At 44.3% G+C, this 26,184-nt stretch overlaps 1 protein-coding gene across 3 annotated transcripts in view; it reads right to left on the reverse strand.

Moving 5' to 3' along the window:
• ARHGEF25 (Rho guanine nucleotide exchange factor 25) overlaps window positions 1-26,184 on the reverse strand; it is a 500,546-nt gene that overhangs the window by 361,321 nt on the left and 113,041 nt on the right. For all 3 annotated transcript variants that reach the window (XM_073613762.1, XM_073613763.1, XM_073613764.1), the window contains exon 2: window positions 918-1,158. In XM_073613762.1, the coding sequence (XP_073469863.1) occupies window positions 918-1,158 (241 nt within the window). The remainder of the gene's footprint in view (window positions 1-917; window positions 1,159-26,184) is intronic.

The raw sequence follows: 26,184 nt of genomic DNA on the forward strand, positions 1-26,184 counted from the left end.
AAAGCATAAAAAGGGAGGTGCACAGAAGATGAAAAATAAAATAATATTTATCACAACCGTGCTAATTTAAACTGAGAACATAATGAAGAAACATTGTGTAAAAAATACTCAAAAGTAAACTTGTACTAGGCAAACTATGATGTACCTCACAAATACTCGTATGCCAATATTGACTTTCTGCAGGTCGGTATGTCTATAGGGTTAGGCATAACATGCTGCTGGCCAAATGCCACTCCATAACCCAGAGGGTTCCCAGATTATGTAAAGGTATCTCTGGCCCCTCATGGTACCTTGTATCCCAAGAGAAGGAGGATTTGGTTTACTTTAAAGCGGATCTTCACCCTCCGAATCATCATCCCTCCTCTTTTTTTTTATTTCCTTTTTTTATAAAATTGTCCACCCCTGTTCCTGCTTGCCCATCATTAGCCGAGGCGAGCAATGTGCACTGTTCCCCTTTTGCCTTCTGAGATATGAACATCACATATACCTGTAGGCAAAGTCTTTCATTCAGTAAAAAAGGAGGGGGAATAGCATTTGGCAATCTCTCAATGACGTCACGGAAAAACATGGCGGCGCTAGACCAAGCGCTGCCAGAAGGTAGGAGGATCTTCGTTGGATAGTGATAGATCCGCTGGACATGATTGGATCCGCTGGTTGGTAGGGGTTAATTTTAAAATACTGTATGTGGGGATGGGGAGGGTGAAAAACTACTTTAAGAGAAAACTACATCTATGGATATAGGTAGCTAAAGTTATAAGCAAATCTTGACTTTTCCCCGTTAAAGTCAAGCTTGGCCCCGCCCTTCACCAACCAATAGGAAACCTCAACATAAATCTCGAGGCTAAACAGACACCTCACATTTTTGCCTATTAAGTAATATAATGAAAACTATAAATATTTATAATGCTTTGGTTTACCTTCCTCTGATTCTGAGCAGTGCCGAAAATTTTCTGCAAACCAAGCTCGAAAATCTGAGAGACGTCGGGTCCTGCCAATTCCCGGGCATGTGTTTTCAGGAGGGGTCAGCTGGCTGGCGGCTGTGTCTGACAGCTCCACACTGTGTTCTTCCTCCACATCTGTGGTTTCTGGCTCCTCCACAATCTCCTCATTACTGCTGTTTTCAGGTGCCACAGAATCCTCTGAGCAGGCTTCTGAAATCTAAGTAGAGTGGATAAAATGTAAATATAAAATGTTACAATTGAGTAGCTGTAGTGATGCATCACTTTTAAATAAAACATTGTAGCAAACGTATGCCTGTTTTGGCCATTGGGTTTTATTGTGACAATGTAACCAGTGACCTGGAGGGGGAAAATAAGATTATAAGACTTTATAAATCCCTCCACCCCCACCCCCAAAATGCAGCATAATATAGCATGTACAGACGCTACACAAGCCATATTTGGATTGAATTCATTAAAATTATCTGCAAAATCTGCATCACTGTCATTTTCTGTAAAAGTCAATGCAATATGGCAACCTGTAGGTGTTCTGTACAAAGATGGTGTACAGAACAATCCCCAGAAATGTCATTTGCTGTTTGTGTGACTGGCTCGCCAATTTTCTCAGAAGTCTGCATAGAGATACAAGTCGGATTTTGGGCATCCTCACATCCACTGCAACAAACATTTCAGTTTTGGCGAGATACTCCCAAAGTGCAGCAGCTGATTGATAATTTGGAAATCGCTCCCAATGACATTTTTTTTGCACATGGACACAGACAAACTAACAGTTATTTCTTCAGAATTATAAAAGGTAGGTATCTGCAAAAAAGTTTGTTGCAAATCCTCGCAGTGTACATAGATCACCCAAGGAGAATGTTTTTATCTCAACAAAAGTGGAGTAAAGGCCATAAATTATACAGTTTTCTTCTTAGAGTTAGCTTCAATTACGTAATGCAAGGGCCTGCCTGACCGCATACAAATTAAAAGAGTTTAGGTTTGACCTCATACCGTAATATATGGTTTTGGTAAATCTAAAAGAAAAATTGTATAATGTATGGACAGTCTTACTCTTTAAGCCATTTAGAAGGTCTTTGTGGCGCGTCCTCCTTTTCTGCTTAACACTGCAGTCAGGTTTACGAGTCAATTCCCACAGACATGAATCTCTCGGGCTGGATTTACATCTCTCTGTGTGCATTTTCATGTGCATTATTAACAATTATGTGTTTTCATGCACTGCCATTGTCATTAATAGGCCCTATAATGCATTGTACAGGGCACCAGTGTTGGGTCCTGAACGGCAGGTATGTTTTCCCACTGTTTGGGTTGAGGTCCCTTTAAGTGGGATCATTTGAAGGTAATGCTAATTACTCAGTGGTTCTCAACTATTCAGGGTGAGGAATTCTGTGGTAGTCCGCTGGTAGGAGAGAAGTGGTTTTCACTACTCTCTAGATAAATCTATGCTAAATCCTTATTACGGACCTGGAATTTGTGAGGTTTGAAAAGTTTTGAGTAGGAAGGACATCCAAATCCTGATTACAGGGGCTTGGGTCTGGAAGGTTGCCTCATAGTCCAGAAAATAAGAGGAAATAGTGTGCAGCTGGCTGTTAGAGAGTTAATAGTACATTTGTGTGAGTAGGGTGGACTGAGCTTAGGATGTGAAAAACCTTCTCCTTAGGATCTGTTTGCTTTTACCAATGTGCTTGGCTGATGATCGCGAGCTGCACAGGTGACAGCATATAAATACTGTAAATTTAAGGCCTCATACACATGTATGATTTTACATCAGCGTTTTTGAGCTTTTTTTGCAGCTTAAAAACGCCACTCCATGTTATTCAATGGCCTCATACAGACCATGGTGTTTTTGAGCTGTAACATTGGCATTGGTGTTTTAAGCTCCAAAAAAAATCCAGGACCAGCACATTCTGAGGATTCAGCGCTTGAGCTGTAAAAACGCCAGAGGCAGGTAAAAGGTAAAACACGTTTTAACAAGGCTTAATGCTGTATACACGGCATTAAGCCTCGTCCGGCATTTCTCTGCCTCTATTCAAAATCAGTGGTTCCCTATGGGAGCCTATTGATTTGAATAGAAGTCGCACCACAAGTCGGATCAAGATGATATGACTTGTGGTGCGACTTGTGTGCTGAGAATCTTGAAGGGGAACCCAGCCAAAATGTTAAAATTTGCGTGAGCCCCCCCCCCCCGAATCCATGCCACACCCTTATCCGAGCACGCAGCCCGGCAGGTCAGGATAGTGGGGGGGGGGGCGAGTGAGCACCCCCCTCCTAGACCATACCAGGTCACATGTCCTCAATGCCCTCAACATGGGGGGGTGGGTGCTTTGGGCCAGGGGGGGCCTGCACCCCCCACCTCAAAGCACCTTGTCCCCATGTTGATGAGGATAAGGGCCTCTTCCCGACAACCCTTGCACGGTGATTGTCGAGGTGTGCAGGCGGGGCTTATAGGAATCTGGAAGCCCGCTTTAACAAGGGGCCTCCAGATCCCGGCCCCCCACCCTTCCAGATTCCGATAAGCTCCCGCCCGCCCCCCTGCCCCAAAGCACCCACCCCCCTTTGTTGAGGGCATGTGGCCTGGTATGGTCCTGGAGGGGGGGGCGCTCACTCATCCCCCCTTTCCTGACCTGCCGGGCTGCGTGCTCGGATAAGGGTCTGGTATGGATCTTGGGGGGACCCCCATGCCATTTTTTTGGACGTGGGGGTTCCCCTTAAGATCCATACCAAACTGAAGGGTCTGGTGTCCTCTTGGGGGAGAACCTCATGCTCCCATAGGTAACCACTGATTTTGAATAGAGGCAGAGGAACGCGATTGAAAGCTAGCGCGGCTAAACGCGCATTGACGCCAATGCAAAATCGCGTTTTTAACGCCGTTTTTTTCCTGGCGTCGGTACTATCTTTATAGCTCCGTGTGTATGAGGCCTAAATAACAGCCAGTGCCTGTCAATGTATCCCAAGGATTTAATCTAGCACTATTTAAAACAAATGTTCACCTGAATTAATTTGTTGACATATACTAAAAATAGTATACTAAACATTACTTGTGGCACCTGCTCAGCATAGGTGGCAGATGGATTGTTGTAGGTACCAAATGGATTGCATCCATTTCTGTATGTACTATATGCTTTATTACTGAAACATCTTCAGGTTACCAGTACAGTACTAACTGCGTAATGTCAGTATTGTACTGAGTGGACAGTATGGTACGGTCATTGGACATATTGGTATGTACTGATTGTATTGGCAGATAGATTTATACATGTCAGTAAGCACCTGAATGTTCTGTCCACCAGATGTCTTGCTGGTTATTTTTACCTTATTTGTACCTGTGTTGTTAAATTTACATGCAAAAGGTGTAATTTACTTAAGACAATCATATGTGGTGTGCAGGCTCCATCTAGCGTTCGTTTTTGGTATTGCTGCAGTTCTGTTTCTGTTAATTGTTGTATGTGTAATAGGAAGTTGTCAGCAAGCAGGGAATTCTGGGTAGACAGGAAGTCAACCATCCACCATTCTTTTCAACACATTGCAAGAAGCAAGTCATGTATTTCTCTATCGCCATCACCCCTTAGAGAACTTAAAAATTTCACCTGGCTTGTTCTAATAAAACTGAGATCAAAGAAATATGGTATCTACAGTTATTGGGATGAGAAGGTGTAGCTTTCTGCTCCTTGAGACAGAACACTGAATGTTTAACAGACATGTTTATGGGTTTTTTCGTATGGTACTACTTAAGTTTATGTGGACATATTCCTGGTTGTGTCAGTACTAGTACTGATCATGCTTTTGTAAATGTTTCTGAGTGTGTCAGTACTGTACTGACTGTGTCCCCATGGACATCTTTCTGCTTGTGATTGTGTTTATTTGATTATAATATTCTGTGCTGATGATCAAGTTTTGGTTCTGTGTGTGTTGATGGGAAGGAGAACAAGGCAGCTGGCCTAGCAAAAAAAAAGTATAATTTAGGTCTTGGCAGCCAGTAGCACATGGACAGACCTCCAAAATTAGGTGGAGAGATTCGATCATCCCTGCTCAGTACTGGGGTAGAGTACTGGGGTGGTAATGTTGCAAACACCCTACACCTAAAAAAAAAAATATCTCCTCAATAGGATAAAAAAATATTCTACTTAGTAACAGGTACAGAGCTTGTTAAAGTATCAAACGAAAAAGATACAAAGTAAAAACAGTCCAAATGTATCCTGAGGTTCCTGAAACAATAAAGCACAATGTATACAAGGAAATACTGAGCAGGTCAGGAATTAAAAAGTTCAGGATTTAGAAAAAAAATTATACTCATCTAGGTGGATACAGCATCGATCCGATGCTGCATCTGTCCCGCACCAGCTCTAAGACTGAGACTAATGCCCTGTACACACGGTCGGACATTGATCGGACATTCCGACAACAAAATCCATGGATTTTTTTTGACGGATGTTGGCTCAAACTTGTCTTGCATACACACGGTCACACAAAGTTGTTGGAAAATCTGATCGTTCTGAACGCTGTGATGTAAAACACGTACGTCAGGACTATAACCGGGGCAGTAGCCAATAGCTTTCGTCTCTTAATTTATTCTGAGCATGCGTGGCACTTTGTGCGTCGGATTTGTGTACACACGATCGGAATTTCCGACAATGGATTTTGTTGTCGGAAAATTTTATAGCAAGCTCTCAAACTGTCTGTCGGAAATTCCTATGGAAAATGTGTGATGGAGCTTACAAACGGTCGGAATTTCCGACAACCAGGTCCTATCACACATTTTCCATCGGAAAATTCTATCGTGGGTTCAGGGCATAAGGGTGATCAAAGACTGCTAATCGCTCAGTTGTCAGTGTCCCGGGACTGTCAGTCACCCGCTCTCTGTTCTGCCCCTGGGACCTTTTCAGAGCCTGGACTAGCTCTGTGATGTTAGATGACAGCAAGCTTCAGCCCATTGTAGGCTAAAAACGGGTCACAGGGGTGTAGAATAAACTGCACTCCTGTGATCCATAGGAGAAGTATATCTAAAAGAGCTTTGACTATACTTCTCCTTTAACCACTTGCCGACCCCCTAACGCAGATATACTGCGGCAGAATGGCACGGGCAGGCAAAATCACGTACCTGGTACGGGATCTGCCTCCCAGGGGAGCGATCCAGGCTGAGGGGGAGGCTACTCATTCGTGGCCACCCCCTCACAATCGCTCCCAATGAATGAAAATCTTCCTCTGCTGCTGTAATGTAAACAGCGGCAGAGGAAGTGATGTCATCTCTCCTCGAGCCGGTCTTTTCGTTCCGGTGCCGAGGAGAGAAGACATCAATGTGAGTTGCACAACACTACACTAACAGTAGAACACTAGGCACACTTTTCACCCCCCCCCCCCATCACCCCCCGATCACCCCCCTGTACCCCCTGTCACAGTGACACCAATAGCAGTTTTTTTTTGCATTGGTGTCAGTTTGTGACAGTTATAAGTGGTAGGGCAGTTAGTGGTAGCCCCATTTAGGTCTAGGATACCCCCCTACCCCCCCTAATAAAGTTTTAACCCCTTGATCACCCCCTGTCGCCAGTGACACAAACAATCGTTTTTCTGATCGCTGTATTAGTGTCACAGGTGACGCTAGTTAGGGAGGTAAGTATATAGGTTCGCCGTCAGTGTTTTATAGCGACAGGGACCCCCATATACTACCTAATAAAGGTTTTAACCCCCTGATTGCCTCCTAGTTAACCCTTTCACCATTGATCACCGTATAACTGTTATGGGTGACGTTGGTTAGTTAGTTTGTTTTTTATAGTTTCTGGGCACCCGCCGTTTATTACCTAATAAAGGTTTAACCCCCTAATCGCCCGGTGGTGATATAAGTTAAGTTTTAGGGTCAGATAAGGTCCCCAGGCAGCGTCAGGTTAGCGCCAGCACCGCTAACACCCATGCACGCAGCATACACCTCCCTTAGTGGTATAGTATCTGAACGGATCAATATCTGATCTGATCAGATCTATACTAGCGTCCCCAGCAGTTTAGGGTTCCCAAAAACGCAGTGTTAGCGGGATCAGCCCAGATACCTGCTAGCACCTGCTTTTGCCCCTCGGCCCAGCCCTGCCCAGCCCACCCAAGTGCAATATCGATCGATCACTGTCACTTACAAAACACTAAACACACATAACTGCAGCATTCGCAGAGTCAGGCCTGATCCCTGCGATCGCTAACAGTTTTTGTTGGTAGCGTTTTGATACAGTCGCTAACAGTCAGGAGCTTTTTTTCCTGTGAGTCTCACTAGTGTACCACTAAATTTAGAGCCCAAAATGGCAAATTGAAGGTACACTAGTGAAGAGGCCTACACGTTTCTGAGCATGACAGATAGTGAAGAGGAAGTCACTCATCTGTCAGATTCAGGCTCAGAATTAGGGATGAGCCGAACACCCCCCTGTTCGGTTCGCACCAGAACATGCGAACAGGAAAAAAGTTCGCTCGAACACGCGAACACCGTTAAAGTCTATGGGACACGAACATGAATAATCAAAAGTGCTAATTTTAAAGGCTTATATGCAAGTTATTGTCATAAAAAGTGTTTGGGGACCCAGGTCCTGCCCCGGGGGACATGGATCAATGCAAAAAAAAGTTTTAAAAACGGCCGTTTTTTCAGGAGCAGTGATTTTAATAATGCTTAAAGTCAAACAATAAAAGTGTAATATCCCTTTAAATTTCGTACCTGGGGGGTGTCTATAGTATGCCTGTAAAGGGGCGCATGTTTCCCGTGTTTAGAACAGTCTGACAGCAAAATGACATTTCGAAGGAAAAAACCCATTTAAAACTACCCGCGGCTATTGCATTGCCGACAATACACATAGAAGTTCATTGATAATAACGGCATGGGAATTCCCCACAGGGAAACCCCGAACCAAAATTACAAAAAAAAAATGACGTGGGAGTCCCCCTAAATTCCATACCAGGCCCTTCAGGTCTGGTATGGATATTAAGGGGAAACCCGGCCAAATTTTTTTAAAAAAATGAATTGGGGTTCCCCCTAAATTCCATACCAGACCCTTCAGGTCTGGTATGGATTTTAAGGGGAACCCCGCGCCAAAAAAAAAAAAAAAACGGCGTGGGGTCCCCCCAAAAATCCATACCAGACCCTTATCCGTGCACGCAACCTGGCAGGCCGCAGGAAAAGAGGGGGGGACGAGAGTGCGGCCCCCCCCCTGAACCATACCAGGCCAAATGCCCTCAACATTGGGAGGGTGCTTTGGGGTAGCCCCCCAAAACACCTTGTCCCCATGTTGATGAGGACAAGGGCCTCATCCCCACAACCCTGGCCGGTGGTTGTGGGGGTCTGCGGGCGGGGGGCTTATCAGAATCTGGAAGCCCCCTTTAACAAGGGGACCCCCAGATCCCGCCCCCCCTGTGTGAAATGGTAAGGGGGTACTTACCCCTACCATTTCACTAAAAAACTGTCAAAAATTTTAAAAATGACAAGAGACAGTTTTTGACAATTCCTTTATTTAAATGCTTCTTCTTTCTTCTATCTTCCTTCTTCTTCTTCTGGTTCTTCTGGCTCTTCTGGTTCTTCCTCCGGCGTTCTCGTCCTGCATCTCCTCCGCGGCGTCTTCTATCTTCTTCTCCTCGGGCCGCTCCGCAACCATGGCATGGGGGGAGGCTCCCGCTCTTCTCTTCATCTTCTTCTTCATCCTCATCTCTTCTTCCTTCTTCTCTTCTTCATTTTCTTCTCCGGGCCGCTTCGCACCCATGCTAACAGCCGCCGGAGATAGCCGAAGCTCAAGATCGACAATCAGCTGTACACGGCGCCTGCGCTCTGGGTCCAGGTTCCTTCCCTACCATCCAAGTGGACCTAGAGGGGGAATCTAAAAGAGCCGAGCGAAGCGAGGCCGTGCCCGAAGCGTGGCGAGCGAAGCGTGGCGAGCGAAGCGAGCCCGCGAGGGGCCCTCTTACAGGCGCCGTGTACAGCTGATTTTCAGCTATTCCGCTTCGGCTATTTCCGCCGGATCCTACTGCGCAGGGGGGAACTTATCAGCCGAGTGGAACTTTCTCGGCAGAACAACGGCTCCCGCTGTGTGACTGCGTCTCCTCGTCTGACGGTTCTTAAATAATGGGGCGGGGCCACCCGGTGACCCCGCCCCCTCTGACGCATGGTGACTTGACGGGACTTCCCTGTGACGTCACGGGGAATGCCACAGGGAAGTCCTATCATGTGGCCCCGCCCCCCGTTATTTAAGAACCGTCAGACGAGGAGACGCCGTCACACAGCGGGAGCCTCCCTCCATGCCAGCATGGATGCGGAGCGGCCCGGAGAAGAAAATGAAGAAGAGAAGAAGGAAGAAGAGAAGAGGATGAAGAAGAAGATGAAGAGAAGAGCGGGAGCCTCCCCCCATGCCATGGGTACGGAGCGGCCCGAGGAGAAGAAGATAGAAGACGCCGCGGAGGAGATGCTGGAGGAGAACGCCGGAGGAAGAACCAGAAGAGCCAGAAGAACCAGAAGAAGATGAAGGAAGATAGAAGAAAGAAGAAGCATTTAAATAAAGGAATTGTCAAAAACTGTCTCTTGTCATTTTTAACATTTTTGACAGTTTTTTAGTGAAATGGTAGGGGTAAGTACCCCCTTACCATTTCACACGGGGGGGCGGGATCTGGGGATCCCCTTGTTAAAGGGGGCTTCCAGATTCCAATAAGCCCCCCGCCCGCAGACCCCCACAACCACCGGCCAGGGTTGTGGGGATGAGGCCCTTTTCCTCATCAACATGGGGACAAGGTGTTTTGGGGGGCTACCCCAAAGCACCCTCCCAATGTTGAGGGCATGTGGCCTGGTACGGTTCAGGAGGGGGGGGGCCGCACTCTCGTCCCCCCTCTTTTTCTGCGGCCTGCCAGGTTGCGTGCTCGGATAAGGGTCTGGTATGGATTTTTGGGGGGACCCCACGCCGTTTTTTGTTTTTTTTTGGCGGGGTTCCCCTTAAAATCCATACCGTACGCGGCTAGGCTCCCAAAAAGTCCCACACATGTGGTATCCCATGTACTCAGGAGAAGCAGCAGAATGTATTTTGGGGTGTAATTCCACATATGCCCATGGCATGTTTGAGCAATATATCATTTAGTGACAACTTTGTGCAAAAAAAAAAAAAAGTTTGTAATTTTCCCGCAACTTGTATCAAAATATAAAATATTCCATGGACTCAACATGCCTCTCCGCAAATAGCTTGGAGTATCTACTTTCCAAAATGGGGTCATTTCTGGGGGTTTTGTGCCATCTTGGCATTTTATGGCCTTCAAAACTGTGATAGGTAGTGAGGAGTGAAATCAAAAATTTACACCCTTAGAAATCCTGAAAGCGGTGATTGGTTTTCGGGGCCCCGTACGCGGCTAGGCTCCCAAAAAGTCCCCCACACATGTGGTGTCCCCATACTCAGGAGAAGCAGCTAAATGTATTTTGGGGTGCAATTCCACATAGCTCATGGCCTATGTGAGCAATATATCATTTAGTGACAACTTTTTGTACATTTTTTTATTTTTTTTTGTCATTATTCAATCACTTGGGACACAAAAAATTAATATTCAATGGGCTCAACATGCCTCTCAGCAATTTCCTTGGGGTGTCTACTTTCCAAAATGGGGTCATTTGGGGGGTTTGTACTGTACCATTTTAGCACCTCAAGAAATTACATAGGCAGTCATAAACTAAAAGCTGTGTAAATTCCAGAAAATGTACCCTAGTCTGTAGACGCTATAACTTTTGTGCAAACCAATAAATATACGCTTATTGAGATTTTTTTGACCAAAGACATGTGTCCGAATACATTTTGGCCTAAATGTATGACAAAAATTGAGTTTATTGGATTTTTTTATAACAAAAACTAGAAAATATCATTTTTTTTCAAAATTTTCGGTCTTTTTCCTTTTATAGCGCAAAAAATAGAAACCGCAGAGGTGATCAAATACCATCAAAAGAAAGCTCTATTTGTGGGAAGAAAAGGACGTTTGGGTACAGCATTGCATGACCACGCAAATAGCAGTTATAGCGATGCAATGCCAAATTGTAAAAAGTGCTCTGGTCAGGAAGGGGGTAAATCCTTACGGGGCTGAAGTGGTTAACTACTTGACCTCTGGAAGGTTTTACCCCTTCATGATCAGGGCATTTTCTGCTATTCAGCACTGTGTTACTTCAATTGGCAATTGCGCAGTCATGCAACACTGTACCCAAATTAAATTTATAATTTTTTTTCACACAAATAGAGCTTTCTTTTGGTGGTATTTGATCACTGCGTTTTATATTTTTTATTATATAAACAAAAAAAGAAAAATTTTGAAACCCCCCCTCCCCCGTAGATATTTTCTACTTTCTGTTATAAAACATATCCAATCAAAAAATTTCATTTCTTCATACATATAGGCCAAAATGTATTCTGCTACATGTCTTTGGTAAAAAAAAATCCTAATGAGTGTACATTAATTGGTTTGCGTGAAAGTTATAGACAAACTATTGTAAATATACTGACATTTACACAGCTATATAAGCTATACTGTAATGGCAGTGATCAGCAGTAAGGGGCGCAGGGGCAACGCCCCCCTAATCCATGTGCCCAGCCCCTAATCTACATGCAGGGTGCCAGACGCATGGATTTCAATGTTTTGTTTTTTTTTTAGAAGCACATGATTAGAGCCTGAGGCTTTTATTGGCTTTAAAAGAGGGTGGGCTTGGGGCGCAGAGCATTGCGCCCTGAGCCCACCCAGTTGTTTGACAATAGCAAATTAATATTTGCTATTGTCTTCCTGATTCTCCTCCTGGCCAATCAGGAAGCAGTTCCTGAGACCCGATTGGCCAGGGAATCCTAAGACTCCCTGGCCAATTGGGTCTCAGTCAGGACACACTTCCTGTTCCTGGTGCAGGCCTGTGGCCAGGGAGGGCTGGATTTAGCATCTGAAAGCCGGAGCGAGCATGGAGGCCAAGGCTGGGCAGGAGCTGCGGGTCGGCTCGCTGGTGCCAGTCCTGGTGGAGCAGATGGTGAATGACACGCTGGTGGTGACCCTGAGCTGCGGGAAGAAGTTGTACAGCAGGATCCTCCTGGACTGCCGGAAGAAGTGTCGCCCCCCCCCGCTGCCCATAGATGTAAGATCTTATTGATCGCTGCCATCCCGTCTGTCTCTTGCAGGAGGGGGGGGGGTGCAGTGTTAGTTTGCTGCCACTGGTGTTCAGTGACTTAGGGTTCAGTGACTTATAGTGTGACTGTGCTAGGATGGTGGGTAATCTGGTGCTAACAGACACTGGTCTGGAGGGTCAATAACTGACATTGACTTCGCTAGTGACACTAATACAGTGATCAGTGATAATACTGTACACTGACACTGTATGAATGACACTGGCTGGGAAGGGGTTACCATCTAGAGGCAATCAAGGGCTGCTTTTACTTACTAATCTGGCTGTTTTTTCTCCCTGCTTTTCAGCAGCTTCTTCCCTGCTAAACTGTGATTGGACACAGCACAGGTCAGCTCTCCCCAAACTCAGAAGACAGGCAGCATTATATACTGTAGGTACGTTGTGTGGCCTAGCTGTGCTGCCCGTCTGCAGTAAATCTACTGTGGGTGGGCAGCAAGTGGTTAAACATCTAAAAAAAAACACATACAGAAAAAGTAATAGTAGTATTGTGTCATCCTGTTCTTAGCCAACATTTCTTTCGCCTGACATAACCCTAAACTTCACTATTCAACCTCGTAAACAAACGCGTCCTATCTTTTTTTGTGTTTTCCTTATTTTTATTATTTGTTTCTGATATGTTTCTAGTGTAGATCTTTCAAGCAGTGCTTTACAATGTGCTTAGGACTGTTTCCATGAGTTTAAACATACCTGATTATAATTGTGAACAATTTAATCCCATTTTTTCATCAGAAGCCCAGCATTAAAGTAAAGCTGTCTTATTTTGGACATAGAATGAAAAAAAAAAACGACTCGACCCAACTGAAAAGCCAATTATGCTTGGAAAATTTGAAGGGAATAGAATGACCAGCAATGAGGTAGATTGATGAATACAGTCACAGAAATTATGAACATGTCATTGCAAAATAGAAGACAAATCATTCTGCAGAAACACTATTCAAGATGACACTTAATGATATTAATAACTGAATGTGTAATCTCACCAGGATGATGATGGAAACCCAGACAGTTCTTTCAGACACTTTCATATATGAGTCTATTTTTATAGAAAGATAGATTATAGATAAGTGGACTGTAAAATCTCTTTAACAAAATGCTTGTGGTGCAAAAGACAGAAGTTTATTTTTCCTTGTCAAAAGAAGTTTATTGAGTATACAATGTTATAAAGATACATAAAGTAAGTTTACAAGGATCTATAAAGTAAGCTCATTGTTTTACAGTAGGGTTTATATAGGTAAATATCATGAAATTTCAAATATTAAACATTGGGTTCACGTAAACCTAAATTAAAGAGAAGTTTATTTTTTACCCTAATGCATTCTCTGTATAAGCCCTGGTTCACATTGGTACGATTTGACATGCGATTTGACATGTCAAATCGCATGTCAAAACGGCGGCAATTGTCCGTACACAGATTTCAAAAAGTAATTTCTGTACTACTTTTTGAGATTTCAGGCTGCGATTTATATTGACATCTGTGCAGAAACCCGCACAGATGTCTCTAAAATTGCGGCCGAAATCTGGACTGACATGCGTGAAATCATACAAATTCAGCTGAACTCGCACGGCTTCATTTCCGCAGCTCAGTATGAACCTGGGCTTAAGGTACAAACCCTTCCACGATCAGCCCCTAAATACTTACCCAAGCTCTATCTCGATCCAGTGCTTTCCTCGTCTGCAACAGCTCTTCTCCCTTCTCTCTCTCTCAAAGGAGCAACTGAGCCATCCACTCTTGCTGCTGTAAATCAAACCCTGCGAAGGCAGGGGGGGGGCAGGCCAAGCCGTGCTGTGTCAGCAGAAATACAGAGCCCGATTCAAGATTGAGCCAACACAAGTGCCCCCGTAGCAAGGTGGCTTATTATAGGGGCATTTGGAAGGGAGGGGGGCTGAGAGCACCAGAGGGGGACCCAAGATGAGGAGGTTCAGGGCTGCTCTGTGCAAAACCATTCCACGGAGCAGGTAAGAATAACATGTTTGCAATAAAATAATGTAGATGCGCTGCCCTTTAAATTCTATAACTCAGTGCCTGATAAACATGTGTTGTCCATTTAAGATATACCACATAGACATGTGCAATTGTTTCTGTCCGAATGTAAATTCAAACAAATTTTTGGTTAATTCTGAGATTTAGATGTATCTGAATCTCTGAATAAAATAGTAACATAACAAATCTATCCGAAAGGAAAAAAAAAACAAATTTTTCTGTTCTGCACATGTTTAATATCACACAACATATAACAAATGTAGTGACACCATACAGTGATACAAGTGACCAAACAAATAGGCAGTGAATAGTCTACATTAGTAAATGAACTGGTGTTTTAAAACGGCCTTATGAAAGGTGAACTACATATGCAAACTATCCTTGATGCAGTCTCAGTGCTCCATCACCATAAATATGCACCACATATACGCTGGAGAAAGAGACCCCAAAAGCTAAGAGGTCAACAGTGCCTGGATGTGGGTTAAAACCTGACAGCAGCCCAGTCACTATACAGCAAGAACAGTCAGATCCTCCACTCCCCAGCTTCAAACCATATAACAGTGACTTCAGATGTTACATGCCCTAAGGCAATACAGCAATAATGACTCCAGCACAAATTCTGATTCATCATATAAATAAATGGAGGAACTGCATTAAGAAACAATGTTAGAAGACTTAAACTCACATGGTGTGGCTCCACATTCAAAGGTAAAGTACAAGAAAAAAGGGGGAAAAAACATGTGTATGTATATATATGTATATGTTTTTATATGTGTGTTTCTCCCTTGAGGGTCAGCACACCCAAGTACATATGATTTATTTCATTTAGAGAGGCCTTGCCCTGGTCGGGCTCCTGATTTTTGTCTGTTTTCCACTGCACGCCCTTCCTCTTCTCAGTTTGGCTGCTCGTCCCTCTCCCTCCTCCCATTATACGGAATAGATATTCCATGCTCTCTGTTCTAACCTTGGTGTGTACCATATGGACCCAGACACAGATGCCGCATTCTTGCAATGTTCAACAACATTATTATTATGTTTGTGTACTTAAGATGTGTAGAAATATATGTAATTAGATGCTAATCGTGATGTATCTCACAGTGCCAATTAGGATCCCCTGAAGAAGCCATTGGCGAAACACGTATTAGGCTACTCTTTATGAACTACTTACACTATTCCTTAGCATATATGGGAGAGAGAATGTTGTGTTAGCACATATTATATGATGCTTACAGTTTCTTATCAACTTTAATGTTTTCTAATAAAATTAGATTTTTTATACTTGTATATTGTTGAGCATTTCTTTCAACTTGGGATACTAGTGGCTAACTATAGTGCATTACCTTAATCTAAATTTTATTAGATTCAGTTATACTCAAAAGGTATAAATAAATGTACAGCATAAATGAACAGTACACTTGACAATCAATGTTATTCACACTATGAATCGCATATGAATCACACAGTAACCACACTGCATTCCTGTGCAATTCAGTGTGGTGCGATTTGAGCCTATTCATTTTGAATGGGCTCAAATCGCACTGCATCACACCGGAGTCGTGCATGCACCAGTTTTGGAAATGCGTCACAACTGGGTCGCATGGTTATTTTGTACCATGCGATCCGGTGCAGGCAAACACACTGCGTTTGCGACCTGCATTTGTGGTGTAGTTATTATTGCACTGACACCTGCTTCAGATCACAAGGGCATTGCGATTTGAATGCGGTGCAGGGAGCATGTACTGATCGAGGATTTCCTATACCGCATTCTAGTGTGAACCTAGGCCAAACCTATCAGTGATGGTTGATTAGTTTGTGTGTGTATACAGTATATATTTTATGGAAAGCACTGCATACATTTTTGGCGCTATATAAATACCTGTAATAAATAAAAACATTTTTCAGGTCATTTTAGCAATTTTTCAAAATACATTCTTAAGAGTCTAGAAGATTATTTTTAAAAATCAATATTTGTGCATGTGTCACAGACATTGGTTTTTACTTTTTTCAAGTAGTCAGTTACGTTTGTCATTTGTTGTCAGTGTGTGAGCTGTATGTTTATGCCCTTCGCATGACATGTATCAATACTGTAATTGTGGCTGCCATGACAACTTGTTCTCTCTCTTTTCCATGGAGCTCGCTCTACTGCTAAGGATGGTTTTACATTTGAGCAGTATCAGGCTTTACATAATAAGCCAGCGGTCACAAAGCTTATGGTGTTTCGGAAGGGAGGTGATAATTACATGTACTCCTTGGATAGGAAACAATTGTATGATTCAGGATCAAAGGTGTATATAAAGACACAGCACTGGGAGAGGCACAGTTCACTGGCACATCTGTCATTTGCAAGACAAGCACAGGACTGACACCCAGACAGGTATTGGGACATGCCAGAGACAGCCCTCCCATGCTACTTTGCCCCCCCCCCATTCTGACACTATTAAAAAAAAATAACCATTATTTAAATTATTTAAATGTAGCACCCTCTACCAATAGGGTAGGGTTTACTAGGGTATCCAGCACAGGTAAATGTAGGCAGGCTAATGCTGCGCGCTAGGCCTGTCTGTTTTGATCTGAGGGCTGGGAGTGGTCAGAGTAGCAGTGGGTGTGACCACCTGCACATCAGTTCTGAGGCGCCTCCCCTGTTTCTGAGGAGAATGTTCTAGAAAAGGGGCTGGGCCTAGAACTGGAGTGGCAGGCAGCTTGTGTGTGAGTCCTGACCAATCCCCAATTGGTATTGGCAGGGGGTGGGCCTCATATATAAGCTGAGGTGATTTCCACTGGGGGTCAGAGTCGGCTGGGTGAAGTGAGGAATGGCATGTTAGTCAGTCGCAGGAGGCTATCCCCATCTGGGGGGGTGCGCCGATTGCAGGAGAAGGCCCTGGGAGAGCTGTGAGGGAACACTGTGTCTACACGGTCATTGGCAATGTCTCTGCCACCATACGGTTGGATGGCAGGGAACTTCTGGAGCAGAAGGGCAGGTGAAACTGGCGGTATGCACGGTCCAGTCAAAGTTCCTCATCAAGGACTCAGGGCTGTTGCAAGGTCGGTTAGTGTTATCACAGTGGGGCTGGAGGTGCCAAGGGCTGGAGTGCCAAGGAGTCTGTGAAGGCAACTCTCTAGTACAAGGTCACTAGTGGAGTCTTCATCAAACACACGGTGGATGATGGGGAGTCCTGAATCGGAAAAGAGACTGTGGGGATCTGTGTCAAGTCGATGTTGCCTGCGGCACATGATTTGCAAGTTGGGCTGGCTGGGAACAGTAGTCCATATTTCCTAGAAGATATGCTTTTAACCCACTGGGCCTCCGGAGAGAGATTCTGGAGGCCTCAGGCCTAGTGGCAGTAAGCAACCAGACCCACAGTAGGGAGGCTTATTTAGAGTGGGCCCCTACTATTCAATAGAAGAGGATGTGTCATATTTCAATACAGTAACTAAGTTTGTGCAGGTGGAACCAAGCGTGCAGGAGGAAACATGTTATGGGCAGGAGGTGAAAGAGATCTAAGAACATTGCTTTTACACGGTCATTAGTGATGTCTCAGCCACCACATGGTCGGATGCCGGGGAACTCTTAGATGGAATAGTCTGTGGAGGTTGAGCCGCAGGAGGAACAACAGTCTGCATGGAGATGCAGGAGGAGATTTGTACCTAAATATGCACATTACATCTTCTGGCTCTAATTTTATTCAGAATGTACTAAATCTTTAAATATGATGACAATAACTTATCCTATGGGCATCCCACATTCCTAATCCCTATCCAAGCTGTACCCCCCAATAAAAATGACAAAAACAAAGCTCGCAAAAGACTGTTCATTGTCTCTGGAAGTGATGTATGAAGTCTGGCAGTGGGGTGATTTGGCGGATTGTTTGTTACTAGCTGCAACACCATGGCTACATAAAATATTTTTAATTCGAATTCTTCACTCACAGACTGCTGTGATGCATAATGCCGTGTACACACGAGCAGACTTTACGGCAGACTTGGTCCGACGATCTTTCCGATGGACTTTGTAGCGTAGGTACGCCGGACTTACAAACGGACGGACTTGGACACACACAATCACACCAAAGTCCGACGGATTCGTACGTGATGACGTACGACCGGACTAAAATAAGGAAGTTGATAGCCAGTAGCCAATAGCTGCCCTAGCGATGGTTTTAATCCATCGGACTAGCATACAGACAAGCAGATTTTTCGACCGGACTCGATTTTGTCGGAAACATTTGAAACATGTTTAATTTCTAGGTCAGTCGAACTTTTGGGGAAAAAAGGTCCCCTGGAGCCCACACACGACCGAATTATCTGACGGAGTCCGGTCCGCCGGACCAAGTCTGCCGTAAAGTCCGCTCGTGTGTACGTGGCATTAGAATGAAATAGTAAAAAAACGTCAAAAGGTGCTAATTTGGACATATCACTGAATGTCTGCATATTTGGCAAAACAGGTGCCATCTGATGGCTGGTAGGCACTTAGTATACCTCCCACAGTCTTGGATTCCATGGGACTGTCCAGAATTTTAACAAAATCCCAACGTGTTGTCTCCTACTGGCGACCTGGTGCTGGAATGCTCATTGCAGCACCAAGCCAGTCAGAGCTAAGGTTAGATTTGGCTGCCACCCTGGATTAAGAGTATACTGTACATCAGTACCTTGTGTCTGAGCTGGCTGTCATTTACGTCCCTTCAGCCATCCACTGTACTGCATGCGAGTGCCTCTGGGTGAGTCACTAGCCCTGTTACCTGCCTTCCTGGAAGGATTATGTGAGCTTTGAGACACTGAAGGCTACTGGGTAACTTCTGATAAATCAGATGTACCAGTACTGTGAAATGACCATCATCCAGATCTAGATCAGTATATGGACCCAGGGCAAGGACAAAGGGTGGGTGAAAGGGAGAGCCACCCTAGGCACAATGGTTTACTGGGGGCGCCTTCCTTCTGTTGCAAAACTGACAGGAGTAGTGACAAAGGCAGTAATTTTAACAGATGAGTGACTGCTGGGTGTAGGATCCCTTTAAGCTTGCACATAATGCATTGGGGAAGGGGACGAAGTTTGACATCTTTGCCCTGAATGCTGGATAACCTTGTCCCGGCACTGCACAGACCACATGGAACTATTAAAGTGACCCTGTCACTGCCCCAAGTAAAGATGTTGTATAAATCCACATGCAGTTGTTGCGGCAGACTCCTGGGAGGGGGAGTCGTGCTGGAAGGAGGGATTTCAGCAGAGTGGATGAGATATGTACTAGAAGGAGGGGAGAATTTGGCTACGCAGTGCTTGGGTAGTGAGTGTGCAGAGTAGTGCTGGATTTTTTAGAAGGGGGATTTTTACTGAGATGGGAAAGTGGGGGAGAATATTACTTGTGAGGAGGAAAATGTTGCACTCTCCTGATCTCTACTCCTCCACGCTCTTTATTTTGTACTCCTTACCCCTGCATTCCATGCATGACATATTCCTGAGCCCTGCAGATTATACAATTCTTACATAGTTACATAGTTACATAGTAGGTGAGGTTGAGAATAAGTTCAGTGCTCGCAACCTTTCCTCATAACTAAGATCCTCCAGACCCTTTATTAGTTTTGTTGCCCTTCTTTGTACTCGCTCCATTTCCAGTACATCCTTCCTGAGGACTGGTGCCCAGAACTGGACAGCATACTCTAGGTCAGTGTTTCTCAACTCCAGTCCTCAGGGCGCCCCAACGGGTCATGTTTTCAGACTTACCATTATTTTGCACAGGTGATTTGATCAGTTTCCCTGCCTTAGTAATTACCACAGCTGTTTCATCTGAGGGAAATCCTGAAAACATGACCTGTTGGTGCGCCTTGAGGACTGGAGTTGAGAAACCCTGCTCTAGGTGCGGCCGGACCAGAGTCTTGTAGAGTGGGAGAATTATCGTTTTATCTCTGGAGTTGATCCCCTTTTTAATGCATGCCAATATTCTCTTTGCTTTGTTAGCAGCAGCTTGGCATTGCATGCCATTGCTGAGCCTATCATCTACTAGGACCCCAAGGTCCTTTTCCATCCTAGATTCTCCCAGAGGTTCTCCCCCTAGTGTATAGATTGCATTCATATTTTTGCCACCCAAATGCATTATTTTACATTTTTCTACAGTGAACCTCATTTGCCATGTAGTTGCCCACCCCATAATTTGTTCAGATCTTTTTGCAAGGTTTTCACGTCCTGCGGAGAAGTTATTGCCCTGCTTAGCTTAGTATCGTCTGCAAATACAGAGATTGACCTGTTTATCCCATCCTCCAGGTCGTTTATGAACAAATTAAATAGGACTGGTACCAGCACAGAACCCTGGGGAACCCCACTACCCACCCCTGACCATTCCGAGTACTCCCCATTTATCACCACCCTCTGAACTCGCCCTTGTAGCCAGTTTTCAATCCATGTACTCACTCTATGGTCCATGCCAACGGACCTTATTTTGTACAGTAAACGTTTATGGGGAACTGTGTCAAATGCTTTTGCAAAATCCAGATACACCACGCCTACGGGCCTTCCTTTATCTAGATGGCAACTCACCTCCTCATAGAAGGTTAATAGATTTGGCAGGAACGATTCTTCATGAATCCATGCTGATTACTGCTAATGATACCGTTCTTATTACTAAAATCTTGTATATAGTCCCTTATCATCCCCTCCAAGAGTTTGCATACTATTGATGTTTTGACTAACTGGTCTGTAATTCCCAGGGATGTATTTTGGGCCCTTTTTAAATATTGGTGCTACATTGGCTTTTCTCCAATCAGCTGGTACCATTCCAGTCAGTAGACTGAGTTCCCTAAGTACCCTCGGATGCAAGCCATCTGGTCCCGGTGATTTATTAATGTTAAGTTTCTCAAGTCTAATTTTAATTCTGTCCTCTGTTAACCATGGAGGTGCTTCCTGTGTTGTGTCATGAGGATAAACACTGTAGTTTTGGTTACTGAAGCCCCCCGATTCACTCGTGAAAACTGAGGAGAAGAATAAATTCAATACATTACCCATCTCCCCATCCTTTGTAACCAGATGTCCTTCCTCATTCTTTATGGGGCCAATATGGTCTGTCCTCCCTTTTTTACTGTTTACATTCAAGAAGAATTTCTTGGGATTTTTTTTGCTCTCCTCCGCTATGTGTCTTTCATGTTCGATCTTAGCCGTCCTAATTGCACCCTTACATTTCTTGTTGCATTCTTTATAAAGTCTGAATGCTGAGGATGATCCCTCAACCTTGTATTTTTTGAAGGCCTTCTCCTTTGCTTTTATATGCATTTTTACATTGGAGTTAAGCCATCCAGGACTTTTGTTCGCTCTTTTAAATTTATTACCCAATGGGATACATTGGCTAATGCCCTTATTTAATATGCTCTTAAAGCAAACCCATCTCTCCTCCGTATTCTTTGTTCCTAATATTTTATCCCAATTTATGCCTTTTAGCAAGGTTTGTAGTTTAGGGAAGTTGGCTCTTTTGAAATTCAGTGTCTTTGTATTCCCTTTAGGTTTCCTATTTGTGTGATTTATACTGAAACTAATTGACCTGTGATCGCTGTTACCTAAATTGCCCCGTATTTCCACATCCGTGATCAGGTCTGTATTGTTGGTAATCAGTAGATCCAGTAATGTTTTATTTCTAGTTGGTGCGTCTTCCATCTGACCCATAAAATTGTCCTGCAAGACATTAAGGAACTGGCGAGCCTCTTGTGTGCATCTTGTGTGTTATACACTCCTTTGTGCATTACATCCTCCTGACCCTTGTACTATGTGTGTTATGTATTCCTGACCCCTGCACTCTGTGTGTTTTTTTGTTTTTTTTTGGGGGGGGGGCGGCAAACAACCACCCCGCCCCCCAAGTCGGTTGGTAGAAAATCCACACGCCCCCAGCTCTAGGTCGGTTGGACGGCACTTATTCCATAGGTTGTGGGCAGGCAGCGTCTCCTGTGTCCTCTTCTCCTCTTCTGCATCACAGTGGATTCTGCTGTGCATCTCCTCCCTCCTCCTAGGCGTCCAATAGAATCTGTTTCCTGCTATCGCATTTGTTTGCACAGTGCCTGGATATCTTTCAGCCAATCGGATGACGGGTCTCAAGACCCGCTTCCTGATTGGCAGGGAGGAGGATCAGTGTGGCAATAGTGAATATTCATTCACTATTATCACACAACTGGGTGGGCTCGGAGCGCAGTGCTCTGCTCTACGCGTCCACCCTTTTTTGAAGCTTATTAAAGCCTCTGGCTCTAATCACGTGTTTCCAAAAGAAAATACCCCCCCTTGTAATCCATGGTCCAGCGCCCTGTATGTAGATCACGGGCCGCCGCTGCTTCTGACCCCTGTACTCAGTACGTTACATACTCATGACCCTTGCAGTCTTTGGATTACACATCCCTGGCCCCTGTGTCTTACTAACTCTGTGTCTGACTAACTCCTGCACTATTTACACTATATTGTACATTATATACTTTTGACCACAATGTTCATTGTCTCAGCAATTGCTGGTATCTAAGCAATCTCCCTCTCTCTGCAGAGCATCAGTGTCTCCCTCCCCCTCTGCAGAGCATTGGTCTCCCTCTTTCTCCGCAGAGCATCAGTGTCCTTTTTTCCTCTGCAGAGCATCATTGCCCCCTCTCCTTCTACAGAGTACCAGTACCCCCTCTGCCTCCACAGAGTACCAGATCTCCCCCTTCCCCAATAGAGTATTAATGCCCCTTTCCTTCCACAGATCATCACTGCCCCCTTTCTCTCCACAGAGTACCAGTACCACCCTCTTCCTCCACAGAATTCAAGTGCACCTTCTTTTCCCCTACAGAATATTGGGTCCCCTTCCCCCCTCCACCGAGCACCAATGCCCCTCCCTAATAATCATTAATGCCCCTCCCCACGAAGCACTAATGCCCCCTCTCCCCCCACTGAGCACCAGTGCCCCCTCTTTCCCATCACTGGGGCATTTTCCTCTATTGATCATCAGCACTTAGTCTTTACCTCCTACCACTGATCACCAACTCCAAGCATTCTTTCCTCCTATTTACCACAAATGCCAGGTATTTTCCTTCCTGCTGATCACTGACACTGGCATATTTTTTACTCCTATGGTCTACTGATACCAAGTATTTTTCCTCCACCTGATCCCCAAAACTGGGCATTACTTTCTCCCCCCTGACAACAATTTTATCTCACTTTGATCACGGACGCCAGATATTTTTCGTCCCCTTTACCAGCAGCGCACCAAATATGTTTATTTTTTTACTGCCTGACATACGCTATAAAATGACCAGTGATATGAGTGCATGACACCAAATGACTCCAGGAACACGAAGATATCACTATACTATGACAACACTGTGGTATGATGTTACAACATCAGAGCCTTTAATATGTACTCACATCGTATAGTGTAACTACCCCTTAAAATCTATTCTTAGAAATTAGAAAATCCAACTGTGCTTTGGTCTAAAGTACACAGTGAAGATAAATTACATTTTTCTATCAAGATCTGTGACGTTGAATGTGATCTCTCACAGGGATTGCTGATGCAAGGTGACGTGCAGATGATTGCTTCCTATAATATGATCCCCAATAGCAAATCTCTCAGTACTGTGCTGAATTTAGACATTATGACCAACAGCAACTATCTCAATCATACTTGCAGCCTGCCATGAATAATACAAATCCAAGCAAGCTGCTGATTTATGAAAGGAAGAGATTTCACACCACCTTGTGTTCACATCAAATACCAGCTCTGGTTCACTGGTAATCTCTATTTTTATAACGCTCCTGAACCTGATTGTGCAATAGAATTGAGCACAGACTGGACTAAAAAAACTCCTGTAGTAAATCAGCTTCTATATGTACTACAAATATGTACACCCCAGACTAGCATTAGCATCTCATGTAAAGTATATGTAAACCTTAACAATTAAAGTATATGTAAAGGTAATTAAAAAAAAAACAAGCCAAACTTACTTGATCTGTGAAATAGTTTTGCACAGAGCAGCCACCATCCTCCTCTTCTCGGGTCCCCTGCCACCACTCCTGGCCCCTCCCCCCTGCCGAGTGCCCCCCAGAGCAAGGTGCTTGAGAGGCACTCTTCCTGCTCGCTCCCAAGCCCTGCTTTCTGTGTCCATAAGACACAGAAAGCATGCTACAGCCCTGCTCCCTGGTCCTTCCTCACTGGTTGTGAATGACAGCCAATGACTCCTGCTCTGCATCTCAGCCAATGAGGAGGGAGAGACCCGGGAGAGCCACTGCTCTCGTGCACATCGCTGGATCGAGATTGGACTTAGGTAAGTATTAGGAGGGCTGTAGGGGGAGCTGGGCACTGAAGTTTTTTTTACCTTCTTGCATAGTATGCATGAAGATAAAAAACCTTCAGCCTTTAGAACCATTTTAACTTCTCTTATTAGCCTCCCTTTTAGTCTGTTAAATATACCAATGAAAGCACGTTGTTGTATTTATTCAATAAGTGCACAAAATACCTGTTGCTCATGTCATGAAAATTAAAGTGGAACTTTATTCAGAAAATTAAGTTCTGCTAAATCACTTCAGTCTGGGCCCTTTTGCAAGTACAGCTACTAGCTGTATACAGTGAGGGAAAGAAGTATTTGATCGCCTGCTGATTTTTTACGTTTGGCCACTGAAAAAGAAATGATCGGTCTATAATTTTAATGGTAAGTTTATTTTAAGAGTGAGAGACAGAATAGCAACAAAAATATCTAGAAAAACGCAGTTCAAAAAAGTTATGAATTGATTTGCATTTTAATGAGTGAAATAAGTATCTGATCCCCTATCAATCAGCAAGATTTCTGGCTCCCAGGTGTCTTCTATACAGGTAACGAGCTGAGAATAGGAGCACTCTCTTAAAGGGAGCGCTCCTAATCTCAGTTCGTTACCTGTATAAGACACCTGTCCACAGAAGCAATCAATTAATCAGATTCCAATCTCTCCTCCATGGCCAAGAACAAAGAGCTTTCCAAGGATGTCAGAGACAAGATTGTAGACCTACACAAAGCTGGAATGGGCTACAAGACCATGGCCAAGCAGCTTGGTGAGAGGGTGACAGCAGTTGGTGCGATTATTCGCAAATGGAAGAAACACAAAATAACTGTCACTCTCCCTCGGTCTGGAGTTTCAATGATCATGAGAACAGTGAGGAATCAGCCCAGAACTACACAGGAGAATCTTGTCAACGATCTCAAGGCAGCTGGGACCATAGTCACCAAGAAAACAATTAGTAACACACTACGTTGTGAAGGACTGAAATCCTGCAGCGCCCGCATGGTCCCCCTGCTCAAGAAAATGCATGTACAGGCCCATCTGAAGTTTGCTAATGGATATCTGAATGATTCAGAGGAGAACTGGGAGAAAGTGTTGTGGTCAGGTGAGACCAAAATCAAGCTCTTTGGCATCAACTCAACTGTGTTTGGAGGAGTAGGAATGCTGCCTATGACCCCAAGAACACCATCCCCACTGTCAAACATAGAGGTGGAAACATTATGCTTTGGGGGTGTTTTTCTGCTAAGGGGACCAGACAACTTTACCGCATTAAAGGAATGATGGACAGAGCCATGTACCATCAAATCTCAGGTGAGAACCTCCATGCTCCAACCAGGGCATTGAAAATGGTTTGTGGATGGGTATTACTTTTACAGCATGACAATGATCCAAAACACACGGCCAAGGCAACAGTAAGGTCCTGGAGTGGCCTAGCCAGTCTCCAGACCTTAATCCCGTAGAAAATATATAGAGGGAGCTGAAGGTTCGAGTTACCAAATGTCAGCCTCAAAACCTTAATGACTTGAAGAGGATCTGCGAAGAGGAGTGGGACAAAATCCCCCCTGAGATGTGTGCAAACCTGGTGCCCAACTACAAGAAACGTCTGACCTCTGTGCTTGCCAACAAGAGTTTTGCCACCAAGTACTAAGTCATGTTTTGTAAAGGGGTCAAATACTTATTTCACTCATTAAAATGCAAATCAATTTATAACTTTTTTTGAAATGTGTTTTTCTGGATATTTTTGTTGTTATTATGTCTCTCACTGTTAAAATAAATCTACCATTAAAATTATAGACTGATCATTTCTTTGTCAGTGGGTAAATGTACAAAATCAGCAGGGGATCAAATACTTTTTTCCTCACTG

Source organism: Aquarana catesbeiana, linkage group LG02 (genome assembly GCF_042186555.1).
Source record: "Aquarana catesbeiana isolate 2022-GZ linkage group LG02, ASM4218655v1, whole genome shotgun sequence".
Lineage (NCBI taxonomy): Eukaryota > Metazoa > Chordata > Amphibia > Anura > Ranidae > Aquarana > Aquarana catesbeiana.